Genomic DNA, 18,731 nt, shown 5'->3' on the forward strand with positions numbered 1-18,731 from the left:
TGGCCATGGTGGAGAGTTTGGAATCTGATTGATTGATTGCTTCTGTGAACAGGTGTCTTTTATACAGGTAACAAGCTGAGATTAGGAGCACTCCCTTTAAGAGTGTGCTACTAATCTCAACTCGTTACCTGTATAAAAGACACCTGGGAGCCAGAAATCTTTCTGATTGAGAGAGGGTCAAATACTTATTCTTAGGTTTTTTCGGTAAAGTCACGTAGGTAAAACATTAAAATTAATAAAAATAAAATAAAAATCACGACGTTTCGGAGGCAACACAAGCTTCCGTCTTCAGGTGGAACCGTCACAGCCACGACAGCTGGAGTTTTACCCACGTGACTTTACCGAAAAAACCTAAGAATATGAATCCTTGCAGTCACGAAAGCTTCAAATCTAGGGTCAAATACTTATTTCCCTCATTAAAATGCAAATCAATTTATAACATTTTTGACATGCATTTTTCTGGATTTTGTTGTTGTTATTCTGTCTCCCATTGTTCAAATAAACCTACCATTAAAATTATAGGCTGATCATTTCTTTGTCAGTCGGCAAACGTACAAAATCAGCAGGGGATCAAATACTTTTTCCCTCACTGTAACAATTTGGGTTAACAGGTATGTAGTCTAAATACCTCTCTCTTTCCCTATTGTAATTGAGAGCTGTCCAACACAACAACAAACTCACATTGATTAACACTGTGGTCTTGAAAAGAAAAAATATATAAGAGGTGACGTTTCAGGCAATGACCCTTATGCACAGCACACGTGCCAGAGAGGGAGAGTAAAAAAAATATCGGGTCTGTTGGCAAAACACAACTCTTATGCCCGTATAATACAGGCTGGGTGCATTCCTCAAACTTGCAAATGAAGAGCCCAAGCTTCTCTGACATCAATGAAATGACGTTGACGATCATGCTCGGAATATAACCTTTGTAGTAGTACGAGACTCTGGAACGGAATCTGAAGGAAAACTAATGATGTACACGTACGTCATCAGAATGGGAAAGAGTTAAACCCATCATTCATGCCTCGCAAAGTATTTCACGCCGTACGTGTATTACGCGTGCCGTGCCGCAGACGGCGTTAATTTCGTAGCATGTCGCTTGTCCAACAGTCAGCGGGCGCGTGCAGCGTGGATCAACTGGGTGACCTGCGATGAATCACTAGATTATTTCATTCGTTCAAATTTGCGTGCACGATATTTCCGTCTTACCAAAACTTTCTAAAAACTGGACGGTGCTACGTTTCAAACAAATAACTTTAAACTTACATCTTCACTTTAACTTTTACTCAACAGCTACGACATACTGGTACTGTTAGGAGAGTAATTAATGCGTGCCATATGTGGTTAAACTTTTTCCAGAACTCTTATTTTAGAGCAGAGACCCTTGACATTGAAATAAAAGTTAGTGCTTTCACACTGCGAGAATAAAATAGCACCCAAACACTGAATTTGTTCCATCTTTTGTGAGTTAAGGTCAAATATGTAGACTCGCCCGGAACTAGTGTAGCAAGGATATCTTTTTTTATATCTCATAATAATAAGTCTACCATCTTGTGGAAGTATCTGGGTTCTAATTTATTCACTTCACATTGTTTCGCAAAATTTCACTGATGTAGGCTACAGAATAATTAGACATTTCTATACTTATTTTTTTTCGTTATTTAAATGCCATTGTAAACTTTATTATTTCCCAGGTTATAGTTTCCCAACAATATCGTCAACCTTCAACCCACCTTGCTTAATAACACGTTGAACTGTTGCCTGTTATGCCTGTCACAGACTGCTGGGAAGGATCAAGACATCCAGCAGTTAAATGCCAGCCCAGAGGAAGACCAGGACGTGCCTTCACTGGCAGATATCATGTGGATAATGGACGATGAGGGCGAGACCTTTAGCAGACTCCGGTGAGGCTCTAAGTTCAACATCTGGTTTTGGGTACAAATCGGAAAATCTTTTGCATTGTGGAAATTGTCCCACCTTGCACAGCTTGTGTACGCATCTGGCACATTGTCCGGCATTGGCAGTTAAGTTCTTGGTAGCGAAGAACGGTCATTTTCCCCCGTGGCATTTTTTGCCAATGGTAGGTTTTCCACGAACTGCAATTTTGACGAAAATGAGAGCATTGAGATCCTTCACAGTTTGCCATGGAAACACCTTTTGAAGCAAATAAGAGAACAACTTGACACCAATGTATTGCCTTTAAAGAATGATCTACCTTATTCGGAAAAGAAAAGTAGCATATTGTATAGCATTTTTATTATTTCATGTATATGCACTGCTATGCGTTTGTAGATTATAAATAGGTTGTATGGAAAATGAGCGTGCCCATTGAGATTATCTTGCACCATAGCCCCCGGTATATTTTGTTCCACTTGGACCAATCGTTTTAGGAGCTGGTTTTTGAGATGGCGATAGTTTTCACCTGCGTTACAGTATATAACAAAGTCCAATTCCATGGTCACCCTTCTCTAAATCACCAGTGCTCTTAACTGAGTAAAAGTAACGTGTTAAAGCGTTCGATAAATCAATCTTAAACGAGCTATGGGGCAGTGTCCATCCTTGTTGTGATGAAAAGTTCATGTTGGCATGCCAGCGGCATGGATAATAATCCACAAAAAATTACTATTTTTGCTCGTGACTCTAAGTTGATCATTTCAATTCTTTGTCAATTCTTACGGTTGTTACTTATCCATAAGAGGTTTTTTGGGTTAGATCGCGTAAATATAAATGTGTCGTTAAAACCCGCCACCACCCGACACAGCCAGTTAGTAAGGGTTGACATGTAAACAGAACGTGCCAATTCGTCACTAGTACAGCACACACATTGTAAATGTTGTGGCTTGGCTCTCCAACACACCGGTGTGCTGTACTAGTGACGAATTGGCATGTTCTATTAACATGACAACCATTACTAGTTGGCTGTGTCGGGTGGTGGCGGGTTTTAACGACACATTTATATATTTACGCGATCTAACCCAAAAACTTCTTATGGATGATATTGGTCGCGAAAGCCTCCTACGTGTTAGATTGTTACTTATGTCAAGGCCTAAAATCAGGCCCTCACTCCTAAATTGTTGGAAGAGGTCAACTATTTTTTCATCCGCCGCAGTTCCATTAAGAACAAGCAATTAATGTCTCGTAATCAACTTTCACATTTGAGATATGGATGTTGTTGGTACACCGTGAGCTCATGTGAATACATTTTTACAGCATCTTAGAATACAGTATTGCACAATTCATCGATTACCCCAGGCGTAGTAAACAGTCCCCTATATTACATTTTCCACATACATCTGTGCAGGCCACGAGGCAATTCAGTAGCCAGTATGTGGCATAAATGATTTCGAAATGAATTGGAAACTTACTGTGTGCATAATTCAATAATTAATATATCCCATGTGAAAGGTTTATCACCGTGTTAACTGAAGCACATTCTACTATTTGATAGAGCAGTACGGGGGGGGGTGCCGTGGTAACACTTGTGCCACACGCCAAGGGCCTGGGTTCGTCTATTCCAAACTCTGACACCTTTATGTGTCGGGTTTTTATATTACGCCCCCCCACTGAACAAGAGTTACCTCGGGATTCTCTATTTCCTCGATAGCTACAAAAACACACGCACGGTCATTGGTGCCTTGCCCAAAAATATCCCAACGCAAAGACCCTCATGAAAAAAAGAACAAAGTTCGACACACACGTGCCTTTCCCGGGTAAATAAGCAATTCATAATTATTCTCAAAACAATTTACAATCATATTTACCTTCTCTTGCTGCCAGGTCAGAGCTCAGGCCGGGCAAGCAGAATCGCCGCACCAACTCCCTGGCGTCGCTGCGCAAGGTTTTCTCTTCCCCGTGCATGCGTGGGCGTCCCGCGGGCGCCCAGCCCCCGCTCGCCGAGGAGGACGCGCCCTCTCACCCCCGTCTGGAGGAAGAGCTGAGCCACCTGCGCGCGCAGATTGCGCTGCTGCTCGCCTGCAAGCCGACCCTGCAAACCTCGCCAGGCGCCGGTCCGTCGCGTGCTCGGGCCGGGGTTTGCACTGAGAGACCTCTGGTGCTAGGTTCCGCTTTGTGTGCGCGGGCGTTCTTGCGCTTGATATCGTAAAAATGGAGCTGACTTTTCTAGCGTGTACCGCGTGTTGTTTGGCAGTATACGGCACAAGCCCAAGGCACATCGAAGAGCTAGACATAGAAAAACCACGCAATCCTGTGCAGGAGTACAAACAGGTCCATTGAAGTTTCCTAACATTCCGCTGGTTACTTGAAATGTGGCCGATTCATTTTAAATATGATAACGTTATTTTCATGCACCCTTCAGATTATAGTCAAAGCCCACGTTATGAAATCGGGCGTTTCCATGATACAGGCACTCCTTTACTTACGGACATTCGACTCACGAACTTTCAGAGATACCAACAAACCTGTCGGTATGTTCAGTTGCCTGTTCGAATCGAGAATCGTAAGTTTAACCCTTGCGCAATAGATGGAGGTGGTGGCATCTACATCCGCAGAACATGAAGAACCAGTGGATTCTTCATTTACAGGGGATTATACAACTCTTAAAGCCATTCCGGTGTGTTTAGTGTACACGCCGTACAACGTGTTTGGAATCGAGAGGAGTAAAGTTGGACTTATGAACAAATCGACTTACGAACGGACATGGAACATAACTTGTTCGTAAGTAGAGGAGTGCCTGTTTCCTGACCACTTTACCGTGAAGCCTCGTGCTCCATACATTTGCCATATACAGACCATGCGTGAGTTCTAGTACCTGTTGTGTGCGAGAGAGAGTGAGCACTGTTGTTCCCCAGTGATAACTCTCAACCTTGTGTTAGTGCTCATAGAAGCAGCCTAAGCAAAGCTCCATGCAGACAGAATCTATAATTAAAAAGAACGGTTATTTTTTAAATCCACTGCTGGATAAAGGCCCCCCACAGCATGTTGATCACCTGGGTAATTTGGCCTTACTTCACCACACTGGTCATTGTGGGTTGGTGAAGGGAGGGGCAGGACCGGTTCCCATACCACTTGCTGATAATGTTGGTCGTGACCAGGAATCAAACCCTGGTCTCGCTGGGTTTCCTGACGATGTGCGCTAGCCACTATTCTACCTCCAGACTAAGTTGATCGTAGTCCTAGCAATGTCTTAAAACGTGAAATCGCCACAGATCACACGTGAAGGTCTCCTTGGAAAGACGTGCGATGTTAAAGGATTCCTGCTTGGATGTTGCCTGTCATTCTACTATTTCAAACAAATGCTTTATCCATAAAAGCCTTGCCGAGAATCATTTGAAAAGAAGGAATGTGGGAGGGCAACTATGGTACCCAGAGAAACCGTGTGTAGAACACTTAAAATACACCCTGCAAATGTGCGAACTTGATTGTACTGCCATCTCCTGGCGACTGGATTTAATTTCAGCAAACAGGCTGGGCATCGACTACACCATGGCACCTCGTTGATCTCTCAATCTCACCTCGAAAAACAAACAAATTCCAAGGAGGTATACATCCCCAAGGTTCAACAAAAAACTTCGAACACCAACTTTGGCATCTGACAATGTATTATTTTGCTGTGTTTTGTGTTATTTCATCGATGAAAGGTGCCATGGTGTGCAGATAATCAAGTGCATTGCACCAAGATTTTAAAATTACATTACACCCATTATGGACTGACTGAAAATACATTTTAAACAAGGTTAATTCCCACAATACTTTGTTATTACTCCAGGAAGCCAATCAATTTATTGTTATTACTCCAGGAAGCCAATCAATTTATTAACCACCAAGACATCTTCAACGTACATCAAAATTTCCAAGGCGCAGGCAAGTGAAGCTGCTGTCGTTTTCCCGTTGCAATTCTAAAATCTTGTGTGAACGCCTGTGACCAATTCGCCCGGAAGCTCCCAGTCTCATATCAGAAGCCAAGCAGATTGGAGCCTGTGTAGCACGCACGACACTGGGAGGCCCTCATCCAGCAGTGGAAAAAGCACTGTACATGCACACGAAGGCTTAACTGTAGCGTGGATGCCTTTCCATCCCTCGCTGGACGGTGTGTGTGCGTGCGTGCGTGTGTGTTTGTACAGAGGACCAGTCGTGCAGCGTGCCGGCCGGCCTGGCGTGGGTTCTGGGCTCTGAGGAGCACAGTGACGACGAAGACGAGATGCCAAACGAACACTTCGGTCCCCTGAGCAACGCTCAGCCTTACAGGTGTGTGTGTGAGCGGTAGTGCAGCGGTTAGCACACTGTGCTACGAAACCGGTGACCCAAGTTCGATTCCCACTCATGGTTAACATCGGTAACATATCTGCACTGGTTCTGGGCCTCACCTAGGTCAACTCAGCCTTAAATGAGTATCTGGTACGATTTTTCAATATCACCACGAGGGAGATGAAGGTGGCCAGGTGATGCTGGCCACCCACCCCCTCCTGTGCAGTGCCGGCCTTCATTAGGTGATCGCTCACAGCACTTGCCCCAACCGTCTTTAAAGACTATACAGGGGGAATCTGTGTGCGCCCACCCGTCTAATGACCTGGTAAATGGCTCGTTTTAAGTACTTCTAGAATATTCTGCAGACGTGGGGGGCTGGTGGGTCCTTATCAAAAATCGCCCACAAACTAATTTGCCTGGGTGCATCACGGATGCCAACACCCTAACCTGTGGTTTATTTGGGGGGCGCGGAGGGGGCCCTCTGCCAGTGTGAATGTGGTTCTCACATCGGTAGGTTACTAACCGAGAAGTCTCCGTGGCCACCTTTGTGTTGTGTGAAGATGTCTTACCTCGGATGTCAATGAGCATTGAGTGCGTTAAGCTGTGGAGAAGCTGGCATGCCACAAAGCTCTTTTGTCCAATTTTCACGGAAACCACTTTCGCAAATAACTCGTAACTCGTAGACATTAAAATTCCAGCATGATCTTCCTCACTTCCTCACCACGGCTCTGAGGTGCACTAAGAACGTGCAAAAACTTGTATCGCTGTTGACCAACCGGTAGCTGCAGTGGCCACGGTCTAACAATAGGAGGCATAGCAGCAACTGCGATGAGGCAACATTTTCCAGTCCAAACACAACTGGTGGCGGTTGGGAGTCACGTTTGCACAGCAATTTCACATCGCTCATAAGACAATAGGTACCTGCACCCACCAGCCACGTTTAAAACATGAAAATTTAATGAAAACAAGTGTTTGTGAAAGCCTTATTTATTTAAAACAAGTACCGATACACTTAACTACAGAGATCTGAATTTACTTCATCGTAATATTCATGTTTGTGCAATTGAGGGCATCCTCCGTGCCAAGCTACGCTTGATCGTAATGGATACACTCCTGTGTCGCACCTCTTGTTCAATGAAGGCCGAGGCAGTCTGCGTTACAGCACTGCATTTATATAAGTGCAGCTCAGTACAATGTAAAGTAGCTACAGAACAGGACAAATACAATCAAATAACACATTTTCATCGTTGATAAAATTGAGTGTTAGTGAAGGCCTTTTTTAACGTGTGCAGGTCTTCAGGCGCGATAAAAAAAAATGGACAAGAATTGGCAGATCTGACCCAGGGTAGGTTAGGAGCATTACATGAACTGATTCCCTTAGCCCGAGTGTAGATTGTGAGCCGAGGGATGTCCTAATAATTAAAGAGTTTTGTGAATGGAGAGAAACATGCGAGCTCAGTGAGGCAACCAAGACCATTTCAATGCCTCGTAAAAAAATCAGAACGTCCAAATGGTGAACAAAACAGCGAGCGGGGAGCCCATAAAATGAGGCAAGAATTCAAGGAACGTGTACAGACTTTTTTTTATTCACTCATGGAAGTGTGTAACAATGTAGCAGGGACCATCCGTTCGCAGTAGAGTGAGCATCACGTTTTCGGGGCGAGGCTGCGGCGCTCTGCTCCCCTGGGCTCGCCGTGACCTCCAGCAGATGGAATATAGGAAGCGAGTGCAATTGTTCGGTCAAGCCGAGATGGACACGCGGTGTTCCTCTTCACACACGCAAGTCCATGCGCTCGTGTGACCCCCTTCGGAGCGTTACTCAGGCAGGATGGCTCAATTCACTGGCTCACAGGCCACATGAAGTGATTGTCAGGGTTAGTTGCGTTGAGAATTATTTACACGCATCCCTTTAAAATTGCAGTCTCTTTGAAGCTCATTTTTTTTGCGCAATTGTATATACACACACACACCCATGCGTGCTCCTGCCTGCCCTTGCTGTCGACTGTACTATACAGCCAGGAAGCTACGACACATCTTGTGTAGTACTGATCCAAATCTTAATCTGAATTAAAACAAGAGCTGTAATCAACAAGTCATACAATTAATACAAAGGCAACACACACACACCACATGAGCGCTTTGCTTGGACTGCAGCAAACATCAGTGCCGTATGAGTGAGCAGCGTCAGAATAGAGCCTGCCGACAAAACTACCCACGTGTCTACGCGGGCTGCCACTTTTTATCAGATTGCTCCTCCCCAGATAGATTTACAGGCTGCTGCTGCTGCTCGTTATTCTGATTGCATGATTATACAATTGAGTTCTCCCCCCCCCACCCAGTTGTCACACCAGTTGTCCCTCATTACAATCAGCTGATGCTACATACAAAGTGGCCGCTTTTATCGGCAAGACTTGATTAATCAGCTGGGACTTGCACCGTTGAATTGATTGCACTATGCATGAGCCTGTGTTCGTCAGTCGGTACCTGATGAACCCACAATTACCGTAATTCACCTTCTTATAGCCCTTAAAGTCCATAACGATTTGGTTTATGCAATGTATTAACCACGGTTGGCGATGTACGGTGTGAACGAAGTTCAACATACATTCAGAGTGCCCGTCGCCTGACAACACATGCACCATGTTGACATTTCTTACACTTGGAGGTGGCAGGCAACTCTTGTTTGTGCACAAACGCTGGCCCACTGAGCACACACACTAGCTAGATGCAGTTTAGTAGTTGAGCTATAATTATAGTGACTCAGGTTTCAATTGTTACCGTGCACAAAAGTGTAATTGGTGTCTTACACCAGTGTAATTGGTGTCTTACACCTGGCATGAACCTGCACGAGTGATAGCAGATGCTGTTTGTCAGCATCGGTACAGGAAGCTGGACATGTCTGCATCTCTCATACGCTTGCCCCAACATTATCTTTAGGCTTAATGGAGGTTTCGATTTAAAGCTTTCGTGACTGCAGGGATTCATCTTGTTGTTTTTTTCGGTAAAGTCTGTTGATATGCAAATTCCTTTGTCAAGGCGCCCTCCTCCTCTAACCCAGCTTAAATATACGCTGCCAAGCTTGGTGGTGTTCATTCAGACGCTGTCTTTCCGACAGCTCTGTTTCTTCACCTGAGGACGGCTGATTGCGTTGTGGCCGAAACGTCGTGAGAATTGTATTTTATTATGTTTTATTTTTATTATTTTATTATTTCCCTTCTATGTGACTTTACCGAAAGAACCAAGAAGATTAATGGAGGGTCTTTGTGCGTGTGGATGCACATATACGAACATCCTCATGATGTTTTGCATCTAGCTTGAGTCCCAACAGTTTTAACGAGGCCATGATAGGTGATTATGTTTGTGCATGTATTACATGCACACCTATATTTGAAACCAATAAATATTGCTCTTACAAAAAACTGATACACCATCATGTAATAAAAGTTCATGCCAGCATTGCATAGTTTTAAATCTCAAATCCTAGGACAGTGGTTCTTAACCTTGACAGCAGCCTCTCCAGCCCTTTGGTTCACAGGAAGGGCACCACGCACCGCCAGGAGGTGTGTGCACCCAGGTTAGAGCCACTGTCCGAGAGCCATCCCGCAGTCGTTCGTCTCATTTTCATCCGTTTTCCGAAAGGCGTTTGATTATAAACTAGATTCGAAGCTTCCCTGACTGCAGGAATTGCTCTTTGGTTCTTTCGGTAAAGTCACGTAGAAAATAAAATCAAATAATAATAGAATACGACGTTTCGATTGCAACACAAGCAACTATCATCAGAATGAATGATAAAACACAGACACGGGAACAGCATAGGCAGACACACATGTAGAGAGAGATGCACACAAAGACACACTGAGTGAGACACACCAAGATTGATGTTCTTCCAAAGATTGCTAAATTAGAAGTTAAGTGTGGAACAGACAAGCAAGGAGACATTTAGAGAGATAAATTGGAAGTTTGACAACAAATTTAGTAAAATTAGAGTGTCATGTAATGCAACGCAGAGAGTTGGCTAACACAGTTAACGCATAGCCTGGTTGATTAACGTTCTCCCAAAGATTTCTAAATTAGAAGTAAAGTGTGAGTTGTGAGTAAACCCTCCCCGTAGATGTGGTTCAAACTAGATTCAAAGCTTTTAGCAATCTAATTCAGCAATCTTTGTGAGAACGTTAATCAACCAGGCTCTGTGTTAACTGTGTGTTAACTGATCCTCTGTTGCATTGCATTACACTTCTCAATTTGACTAAATTTGCTTTCTCAAACTTTCGATTTTCTTGCTCTAAACCATTGACTCTCCTCCGGCCACTGTGGTCCGGAATTCCACACTGCTCCCTCCTTGTCCCCTCTCGTCTGTCCGCCTCCCCAGTCCTCTCTTTGCCTCAGCCCTCCCCCCCCTCTCTCTATTTAACGCCTCGGCACAGATTAGTTGTCCTTCTGTTTGTCTCGGTGTGTGTCTCGCTCGGTGTGTCTTTGTGTGTGTCGCTCTCTGCATGTGTGTCTGCCTATGTTGTTTCCGTGTCTTACCTGATGATGGTTGCTTGTGTTGCAATCGAAACGTCGTATTCTGTTATTATTTGATTTTTTTTTTCTACGTGACTTTACCGAAAGAACCAAAGAGTGTTTGATCATACTTTGGCACGCATCGATTTAGAAGCATTCAAAGTGGACCGTGGAGTTGCAAAGGTGCTTGAGTGTAAGAAGTTCTCGCTTTACAGCACGGTTTGTCTGTTGCTTACTTTGTATTTGTTGTTGTAACGTTCTGACCTGCCCCCTGCTTGCTCTGTGAAACAAAGAGCTTCATAGCCCATCGGATTCCTCCTGCAGTCTCAATGAACATTCTGATTCCAGTGGCACCGCACTGACGGACAACGGGCGCCACCCAGCCGACCCGGCGTCCGTCATCACGGAGGCCGTCAAGCTCAAGTTTTCGAGTCCTTCCTGAGGAGGCCTCTCGTCTTCCTCTCCCCCCCGAGTGGCAAGAGGTGGCACTGCCCACGTGGGGAAGTGTTTTTCCAACTGAGAGTGTGAGTGAGATTCGCGTACGTGAGCCGCGTGGCGTATAATCCCGTTGCCTTTCCCCCTCCATGCACCTTTGAGCATTGCCAACGTGAACGCACATTTACTTGCCTGTGTTTTATTGCCCTCTGCTGCACCATACGCTCTGACCTCAACCCTAAAATGGCCAATCTGTATCGCACACTCGGATGGATTCAGTTCACACCATGAATTGAGAGTGAACTCATAGCGTCAAAAAGTTATTTTTAGACGGCCACGTGTTACGTGCCAGTTATTAATCACTTGTGGAAAGTTACCAGATTACAATGTGTGTACACAAGCTTCTTTATAAAATAACGGAGTTCAAATCTGGTAATATGGGTCTTGCCTTCATGCGGCTTCAATGTACAAAATCAGTTAATTCGGGCGGGTGGCATGTTTATTAAAAAGCCTCACGGTAAATCGAGGAAGATGGAAAGCAAGAAGCATTGGCATTTGTGTTTTCATCATTCATACACCATACTCGCTTTTTAACTTACTTTTTAAAGTTTTTTCTTGAGGAAGCCTTCCCTTTTCTGTCTCAATGCAGGCCTTTAATTTCAACAAGCATCCATTGTTTTATATTTAACGTATTTGAAAGTTGTGAATTGTTATCCAGGTTTATACAAACTAACAGGTGATAAGAGAACAATATTATCGAATCTTTCGCAAAATGTACCTATGATTGAGCGCACTAGCTAAACATATACATAGCCTCGGGAAAACTCTTGTTTGTGACGGTGTACATGGAAAATGTCGTAAATAACATAAGATAACTCGTATGTAAAACGAGTCGCCTGGCAGGTTATATCAGGTGAATGGTGGAAGGTGTTTGTTTGAATGACTTCCCAGCGCCTCTGTGTCTGATTCACATAGTGTGGCTTAGAGGCATACCTGCATTCATGTAACTGAAGCGTCGAGGAAGTCCACCCTTGCTTGGCTGCTGTCACCCAGATAGTGTTAATCATTCATCTAATTTCTTCAAGGTATATATGTGAGCGGGATAGAGACTAACACCTGCTGGGTTCCGCAGCAGCATGAGCCAAGGGCAAGGCTGCACTTCCATCTATGATCACTAGCACGCGTGATGATGATGATGTGTGTCATACAATGTATGATACACTGCTATCTCATGCATCTTAGCGGATCCTCAATAATGTGGCGAATGGTGGACCTGCTGACCTCTGCAGAAAGCAGCGGGCTTAGGTGACACGGTCACAGATAAGCCGAATTCTCTTGCGCCATGATTTGCAAACATGTAAATCAAGCATTTTTATTATTAATACGTCTACCGCTGGCGGCGTTTACGCTGTGCGCGTGCGCATATAATCGCAAAGATCACCCGTCAACAGCTACGAGGCAAGTTGTGATGCCCGAAATGTTCAATCGTGAAGCTAATATTTTCGTCAAACGTACAGTTTATAAAAAAGATAGATTATCTTCTAATTTGTTACCAAAAAAGATCGCAGTATATCTAATTTATACGTGTGTACATTGGTCACAAGTGAGAACTTCAATGACTGCCTTGTTTGCTTTTCACTCATGAACACAAAACACCTGCACTGTGACGCGTTCACCCATGCAGTCTCGTGTCTTTTAAGCTCGTGGCCTCTGTGCGTGTGACGTTCAGTATTAATTGTAATCAAAATAGTGCATTGTCATATCTTGTTCGCTTGCTGTGATTTTAAAACTATCCTTAGATCGTTTTATGTTATTGGTGAACGTGTGAATAAAGCAAGTTTAAAAGCTCACGTCACATCAAGGGCATCTCGATATAAAGGGCAGGTTAATAACATAACTATTTGAAAAGTTCGCAATATTATTATAGTAGCAATGTAGTTTATCTCGGCCTTATTGAGGTTGGGTCTTCCAACCCAATTGTAAACACGAGTTAACGTGGGAGGAAAGTTACGCATACGAGGGAATAATCACTCGTGTTTTATTTCATTGAACATTTTGCCAAGATGTTTAATGTTATTAATAAACAATCCCTGCTAATGTAAGCCCTGTTTCTGATGTATGTTATGTGGCAAGGGAGTGTGCCAGGATTATTCATCATGTAATGAGACGTTATGAAAAAAAATTCCGTGAGAGTTCATAACCTACGATGTATGTAAGTTGTATGCAAGTGTACATTTAGGTGAATGGATTGAATGAGGTGTACGATGAAATTAGAATTAATGACAGGTGGGCCAAATGAGACCAATACTGACAGGATCGGTAAGTCGCACCTGCGATGAACGCGGTTGGCTACGTACCGTGCGAAAGAAGTTCCACATACTCGCCATCCGGATGATGGTGCTCATGTCAGCAAGCTGCACCCATCACCTGTCCAGCGACAAGCTTGGAAACAATTGAGATGTGTTTTTCCCCCAGCTCTTTTGGCGTTATCTGAACAGTTGCAAGATCAAACTAATAATCGGTAGAGTAATCAATTAAATTATTGAAGTAATTAACAACTCAACTATCAACTTCTAGCTCTTTTTCAGAAGCGACCTGACGACAAATGATAGCTCAACGAAGTGGCTTATCATGTGGAAATTTATAGCAGCCAAATACTGCAAACGCATGTGTCTAAATGTGGAGGGAAACACCAGAGGACCTGGAGAAAAATCCCCACGACAACGGGGAAAACATGCATACTCCAAATATACAACGGGCATCTGGGTCGGGATCGAACCCATGTGCTCCTGTATACCTAGCGAGGTATTTAACATCTTGCCACCGTGTGGTAAAGACATTGAAATACTCCGGGAAAACCCATGCAATAACGGAGATATCAAAGCTGCACATAGATAGGTTCAATAACCCACTTGCTACGTTGCTACCTGTGGAGTCTGTGACATTGGGCGTAATCCACCAACAACTGCCACAATAGCCATAAACTACCCCTTGTGCCACCACACGCAGACCAACAGCCCCTAGCCATGGTAGACATTCACGTGTGTGGTGTAATGTGTGGGGAGCGGTAGTGTAGCGATTATCTCACTGCGATAATCGCTACACGGTTAAAATAATCGGTGTGCAGTGTGTAGTTAACATCGACACTGGGGAAACAAAGGCGGCCGGGCGTGGTGCTGGCCACCCCACCCCGTGTGTCACAGTGCCGGCCTTCAAAAGGTGCTCACGAACATCACTTGCCCCAACAGTCTGTTAAGGCTATACGGGGGATCTCTGTCTTTGCCATACGGAGGACCTTAAGAGGTGGATGCACGAACGTGTCACAGCAAATGAGGGACCGCTGTCTGTGTAAAGAGTCCTTGTATGTTTCAGTTTCATGTACAGTGAGGGAAAAAGTATTTGATCCCCTGCTGATTTTGTACGTTTGCCCACTGACAAAGAAATGATCAGTCTATAATTTTAATGGTAGGTTTATTTGAACAGTGAGAGACAGAATAACAACAACAAAGTCCAGAAAAACGCATGTCAAAATTTTTATAAATTAATTTGCATTTTAAGGAGGGAAATAAGTATTTGACCCCTCTGCAAAACATGACTTAGTACTTGGTGGCAAAACCCTTGTTGGCAATCACAGAGGTCAGACGTTTCTTGTAGTTGGCCACCAGGTTTGCACACATCTCAGGAGAGATTTTGTCCCACTCTTTGCAGATCTTCTCCAAGTCATTAAGGTTTCGAGGCTGACGTTTGGGAACTCGAACCTTCAGCTGCCTCCACAGATTTTCTATGGGATTAAGGTCTGGAGACTGGCTAGGCCACTCCAGGACCTTAATGTGCTTCTTCTTGAGCCACTCCTTTGTTGCCTTGGCCGTGTGTTTTGGGTCATTGTCATGCTGGAATACCCATCCACGACCCATTTTCAATGCCCTGGCTGAGGGAAGGAGGTTCTCACCCAAGATGTGACGGTACATGGCCCCGTCCATCGTCCCTTTGATGCGGTGAAGTTGTCCTGTCCCCTTAGCAGAAAAACACCCCCAAAGCATAATGTTTCCACCTCCATGTTTGACGGTGGGGATGGTGTTCTTGGGGTCATAGGCAGCATTCCTCCTCCTCCAAACACGGCGAGTTGAGTTGATGCCAAAGAGCTCCATTTTGGTCTCATCTGACCACAACACTTTCACCCAGTTGTCCTCTGAATCATTTAAATGTTCATTGGCAAACTTCAGACGGGCATGTATGTGTGCTTTCTTGAGCAGGGGGACCTTGCAGGCGCTGCAGGATTGCAGTCCTTCACGGCATAGTGTGTTACCAACTATTTTCTTGATGACTATGGTCCCAGCTGCCTTGAGATCATTGACAAGATCCTCCCGTGTAGTTCTGGGCTGATTCCTCACCGTTCTCATGATCATTGCAACTCCACGAGGTGAGATCTTGCATGGAGCCCCAGGCCGAGGGAGATTGACAGTTCTTTTGTGTTTCTTCCATTTGCGAATAATCGCACCAACTGTTGTCACCTTCTCACCAAGCTGCTTGGCGATGGTCTTATAGCCCATTCGAGCCTTGTGTGTAGGTGGAGAGCTCTTTGGTCTTGGCCATGGTGGAGAGTTTGAAATCTGATTGATTGATTGCTTCTGTGAACAGGTGTCTTTATACAGGTAACAAGCTGAGATTAGGAGCACTCCCTTTAAGAGTGTGCTCCTAATCTCAGCTCGTTACCTGTATAAAAGACACCTGGGAGCCAGAAATCTTTATGATTGAGAGGGGGTCAAATACTTTTTCCCTCATTAAAATACAAATCAATGTATAACATTTTTGACATGCGTTTTTCTGGATCTTTTTGTTGTTATTCTGTCTCTCACTGTTCAAATAAACCTACCATTAAAATGAAAAACTGAGAATTTATTTGTCAGTGGGCAAACGTGCAAAATCAGCAGGGGATAAAATACTTTTATTCCCTCACTGTATTAGGTATAACCCTGTGAGCCATGCAGCTCTTGACTCGGGTGCAACCGCAACAAAACAAAAACATGAACAAGAAACATCTTAGAGTGACTACACGCAACAGAAAAAAAATCCTGGAAAAAACAGCAAAAGTCTTCCAGAAAAAACACCGAATTTCAACGCTGTGTGCAAAAATCCCAGTGGGATGCAATTCAAACAATATCAACCATAAGACAATGTAGATTCAAGTTATCAGGCCAACTCGGTACCACAACAAACAAACATGGCCAGACCAAACCGTCCTCAAAATCACCAAAATAAAGCCACAAAAACAATGTAACAGTGATCATAGGAACTGTGATTCACAGTTCAGAGTGGGTGTGCGCATGTGTAATGTGTGTGGGCGTCCCGCGTGTTATGTTGTGTGCGCGCTTACGCCACAAATGCACGTTTTTGCTACAGCAATTACAACTTAAAAGAGGCCGGTGAATTAAACCGTTGGTATTTTGCAACTGTCCGTGCTCCCAGGAAACTACTCCCCTATCTTTCGATTTAAAGCTTTCGTGACTGCAGGGATTCATATTCTTGGTTCTTTCGGTGAAGTCACGTAGAAGGGAAATAATAAAACAATAAAAATAAACATAATCAAATAAAATTCTCACGACGTTTCGGCCACAACGCAAGCAGCCGTCCTCAGGTGAAGAAACAGAGTTGTCGGAAAGACAGCGTCCTAATGTACACTGCTCAGCTTGGCAGCGTATTTTAAGCTGGGTGGGAGGAGGAGAGCGCCTTTATTATTTTATTATTTCCCTTCTACGTGACTTTACCGAAAGAACCAAGAATACTCCCCTATCGTGTCGGAGTAAAACTGTCCGTGTCAAAGTGGTGGCCCCTTGGTGTTATGTTGACTTGTTCCACTTGTTATGTCGGGCAACGCCGGCAAGCTGCAACCCCATCCATGTCTGCAGCTCGCTCGCAAGATCAATTCCCACACACGTGGGATGATGACCATGACGTGAGGCGTAGGTTTTTTTTTATTCCATGGATTTGAGGACATGGAAGCGTGCATGCCTCATTATTTGGCGAGATTATTACCTTGGCCTAATCTAAACATTAATTATAAAACAAGGCATAATATGTATGATTTATGTGTATAAGATGTCCAATGCAATATTAATTTACTGTATATTAAGATACTTTGGAACAAGGGTGGTTTCTTCATTAGGGCGATTGGGCGACTCACCACCAATGTCATTCAACCACAGAGTCACGCTAGCCGTCACTGTGCCTCTGGATATAGTCCAATCAGCGTCATGTCACGTTCTGTGGAGTACCGCCTCTTTTTGGGCGATTTCACTCCGGCTGAGAATCGCCCCGAGTGGCCCCATAGACTTACATTCAAAGATGGTTTTTTTTCGAACGGGGGCGCTGCAATGCATTCTCTATGGCTTCCGGGAGGGCTCGCACTAACGTGCTTACGTCATCATACGTAAGCACGTTTCATCCAACAATATAATTTGTCGCCACCTAGTGGAATCTTTAATAAAATAAACTTTAGTGGTTTGTTTTAATAGTGAGTATAGAAACAAACAAGATGTATTGTAAGAGTCACTTTATTTTTCATTAATATTAAAGAAGTGAAGTTGCCTTTACATGCTTAAGCTGTTAATTTATCCATTGCATGGGTGGACCTTATCCTTGTCAATCATCCAGACATTTGCCCCCCCTGAGAGATTTTGCAGGAGCCGCCACTGCTTTGGAAGAGGAGGGGACATTTGAATTATGGAAGCAGTGTGGGAGAGTTTTGAGGTGGCGAGATGTTAATTACCTCGCCTTGTGTCGTTGGTTCGATCCCGACCCTGACGATGCCTGTATTTTTTTGTGTTTACGTCTCTCTGTTTCCCCGTGGTCGCGTGGATTTTTCTCCGGGTCCTCCGGGGGTTTCCCTCCACATTTATAATCAACATCTCGCGTTTCGAGGTATTTTGGCATTTCAGATACCTATTGGGTTGCACTGATTGTCAATTGTATTCGCATGTAGCTCTGTTCATGAAATCATCTTGGAGCCATGGTCAAAGGATGGTGATGTCCACATCTTGTACACGGCTTATACTCCACATTTAGAATCAACAGGTGTTTTCCACGAAAAAACCACGTCGTTTGCGGCCGGATCACTTCTGAAAAAAAGCTATATAGCTCATTGGGCCTTACCTGGTAAATACAACAAAACGTTTGTAGGTTATTTGGCAACTGGAAAAAGTCTGTGCAAGGGGGAGAGGGGGGGGTGCAGACTAAACGAAGTTCAGGCAGAGTGACCGATCAGTCATGGACAGAGGGTAGCAGCAGGCTTTGCAGTTTGCACTTGAGGGGCGGGAGTCACGTGCAGCATGGAGAGGTGATGTTGACCATTTGTGAGTCTGCGGCAACACGACATTAATCATCTCGAGCACGAGCCGACCTTCGCTGGAGCGCAGGCATCGAGTCGCCCTGAACATCTGGTTCTATTTCCACGACATGCCAGTGGGTGAGTGCCAGTTTTGTCAACACGAGCCCTGATTTACGATGGCTCATCACGTGGGAAGAGATCACATTTTGTAAGACGTGCATGATTCAAGAATGCATTGAGTGTTTGTGTATACGTACATCATTGA

General features: G+C 44.3%; 2 protein-coding genes across 3 annotated transcripts in view; both read left to right on the plus strand.

The window, feature by feature from the left end:
- Positions 1-12,992, plus strand: part of MTFR1L (mitochondrial fission regulator 1 like) — a 28,577-nt gene extending 15,585 nt beyond the window's left edge. The window contains exons 3-6 of one of the 2 annotated variants that reach the window (XM_078872923.1): positions 1,780-1,904; positions 3,778-4,007; positions 6,081-6,204; positions 11,056-12,992. In XM_078872923.1, coding sequence (XP_078729049.1) covers positions 1,780-1,904; positions 3,778-4,007; positions 6,081-6,204; positions 11,056-11,149 — 573 coding nt within the window. In that variant the 3' untranslated portion in view covers positions 11,150-12,992. Of the gene's footprint in view, positions 1-1,779; positions 1,905-3,777; positions 4,008-6,080; positions 6,205-11,000 lie in introns of both variants that reach the window. The other variant, XM_078872931.1, reaches the window with a different exon arrangement.
- The window catches only part of LOC144944630 (collectin-10-like), a 484,828-nt gene that overhangs the window by 258,408 nt on the left and 207,689 nt on the right, over positions 1-18,731 (plus strand). The gene's annotated exons all lie outside the window — the stretch shown is intronic.

The sequence above is a fragment of the Lampetra fluviatilis genome, chromosome 2, assembly GCF_964198595.1.
Source record: "Lampetra fluviatilis chromosome 2, kcLamFluv1.1, whole genome shotgun sequence".
NCBI lineage: Eukaryota > Metazoa > Chordata > Hyperoartia > Petromyzontiformes > Petromyzontidae > Lampetra > Lampetra fluviatilis.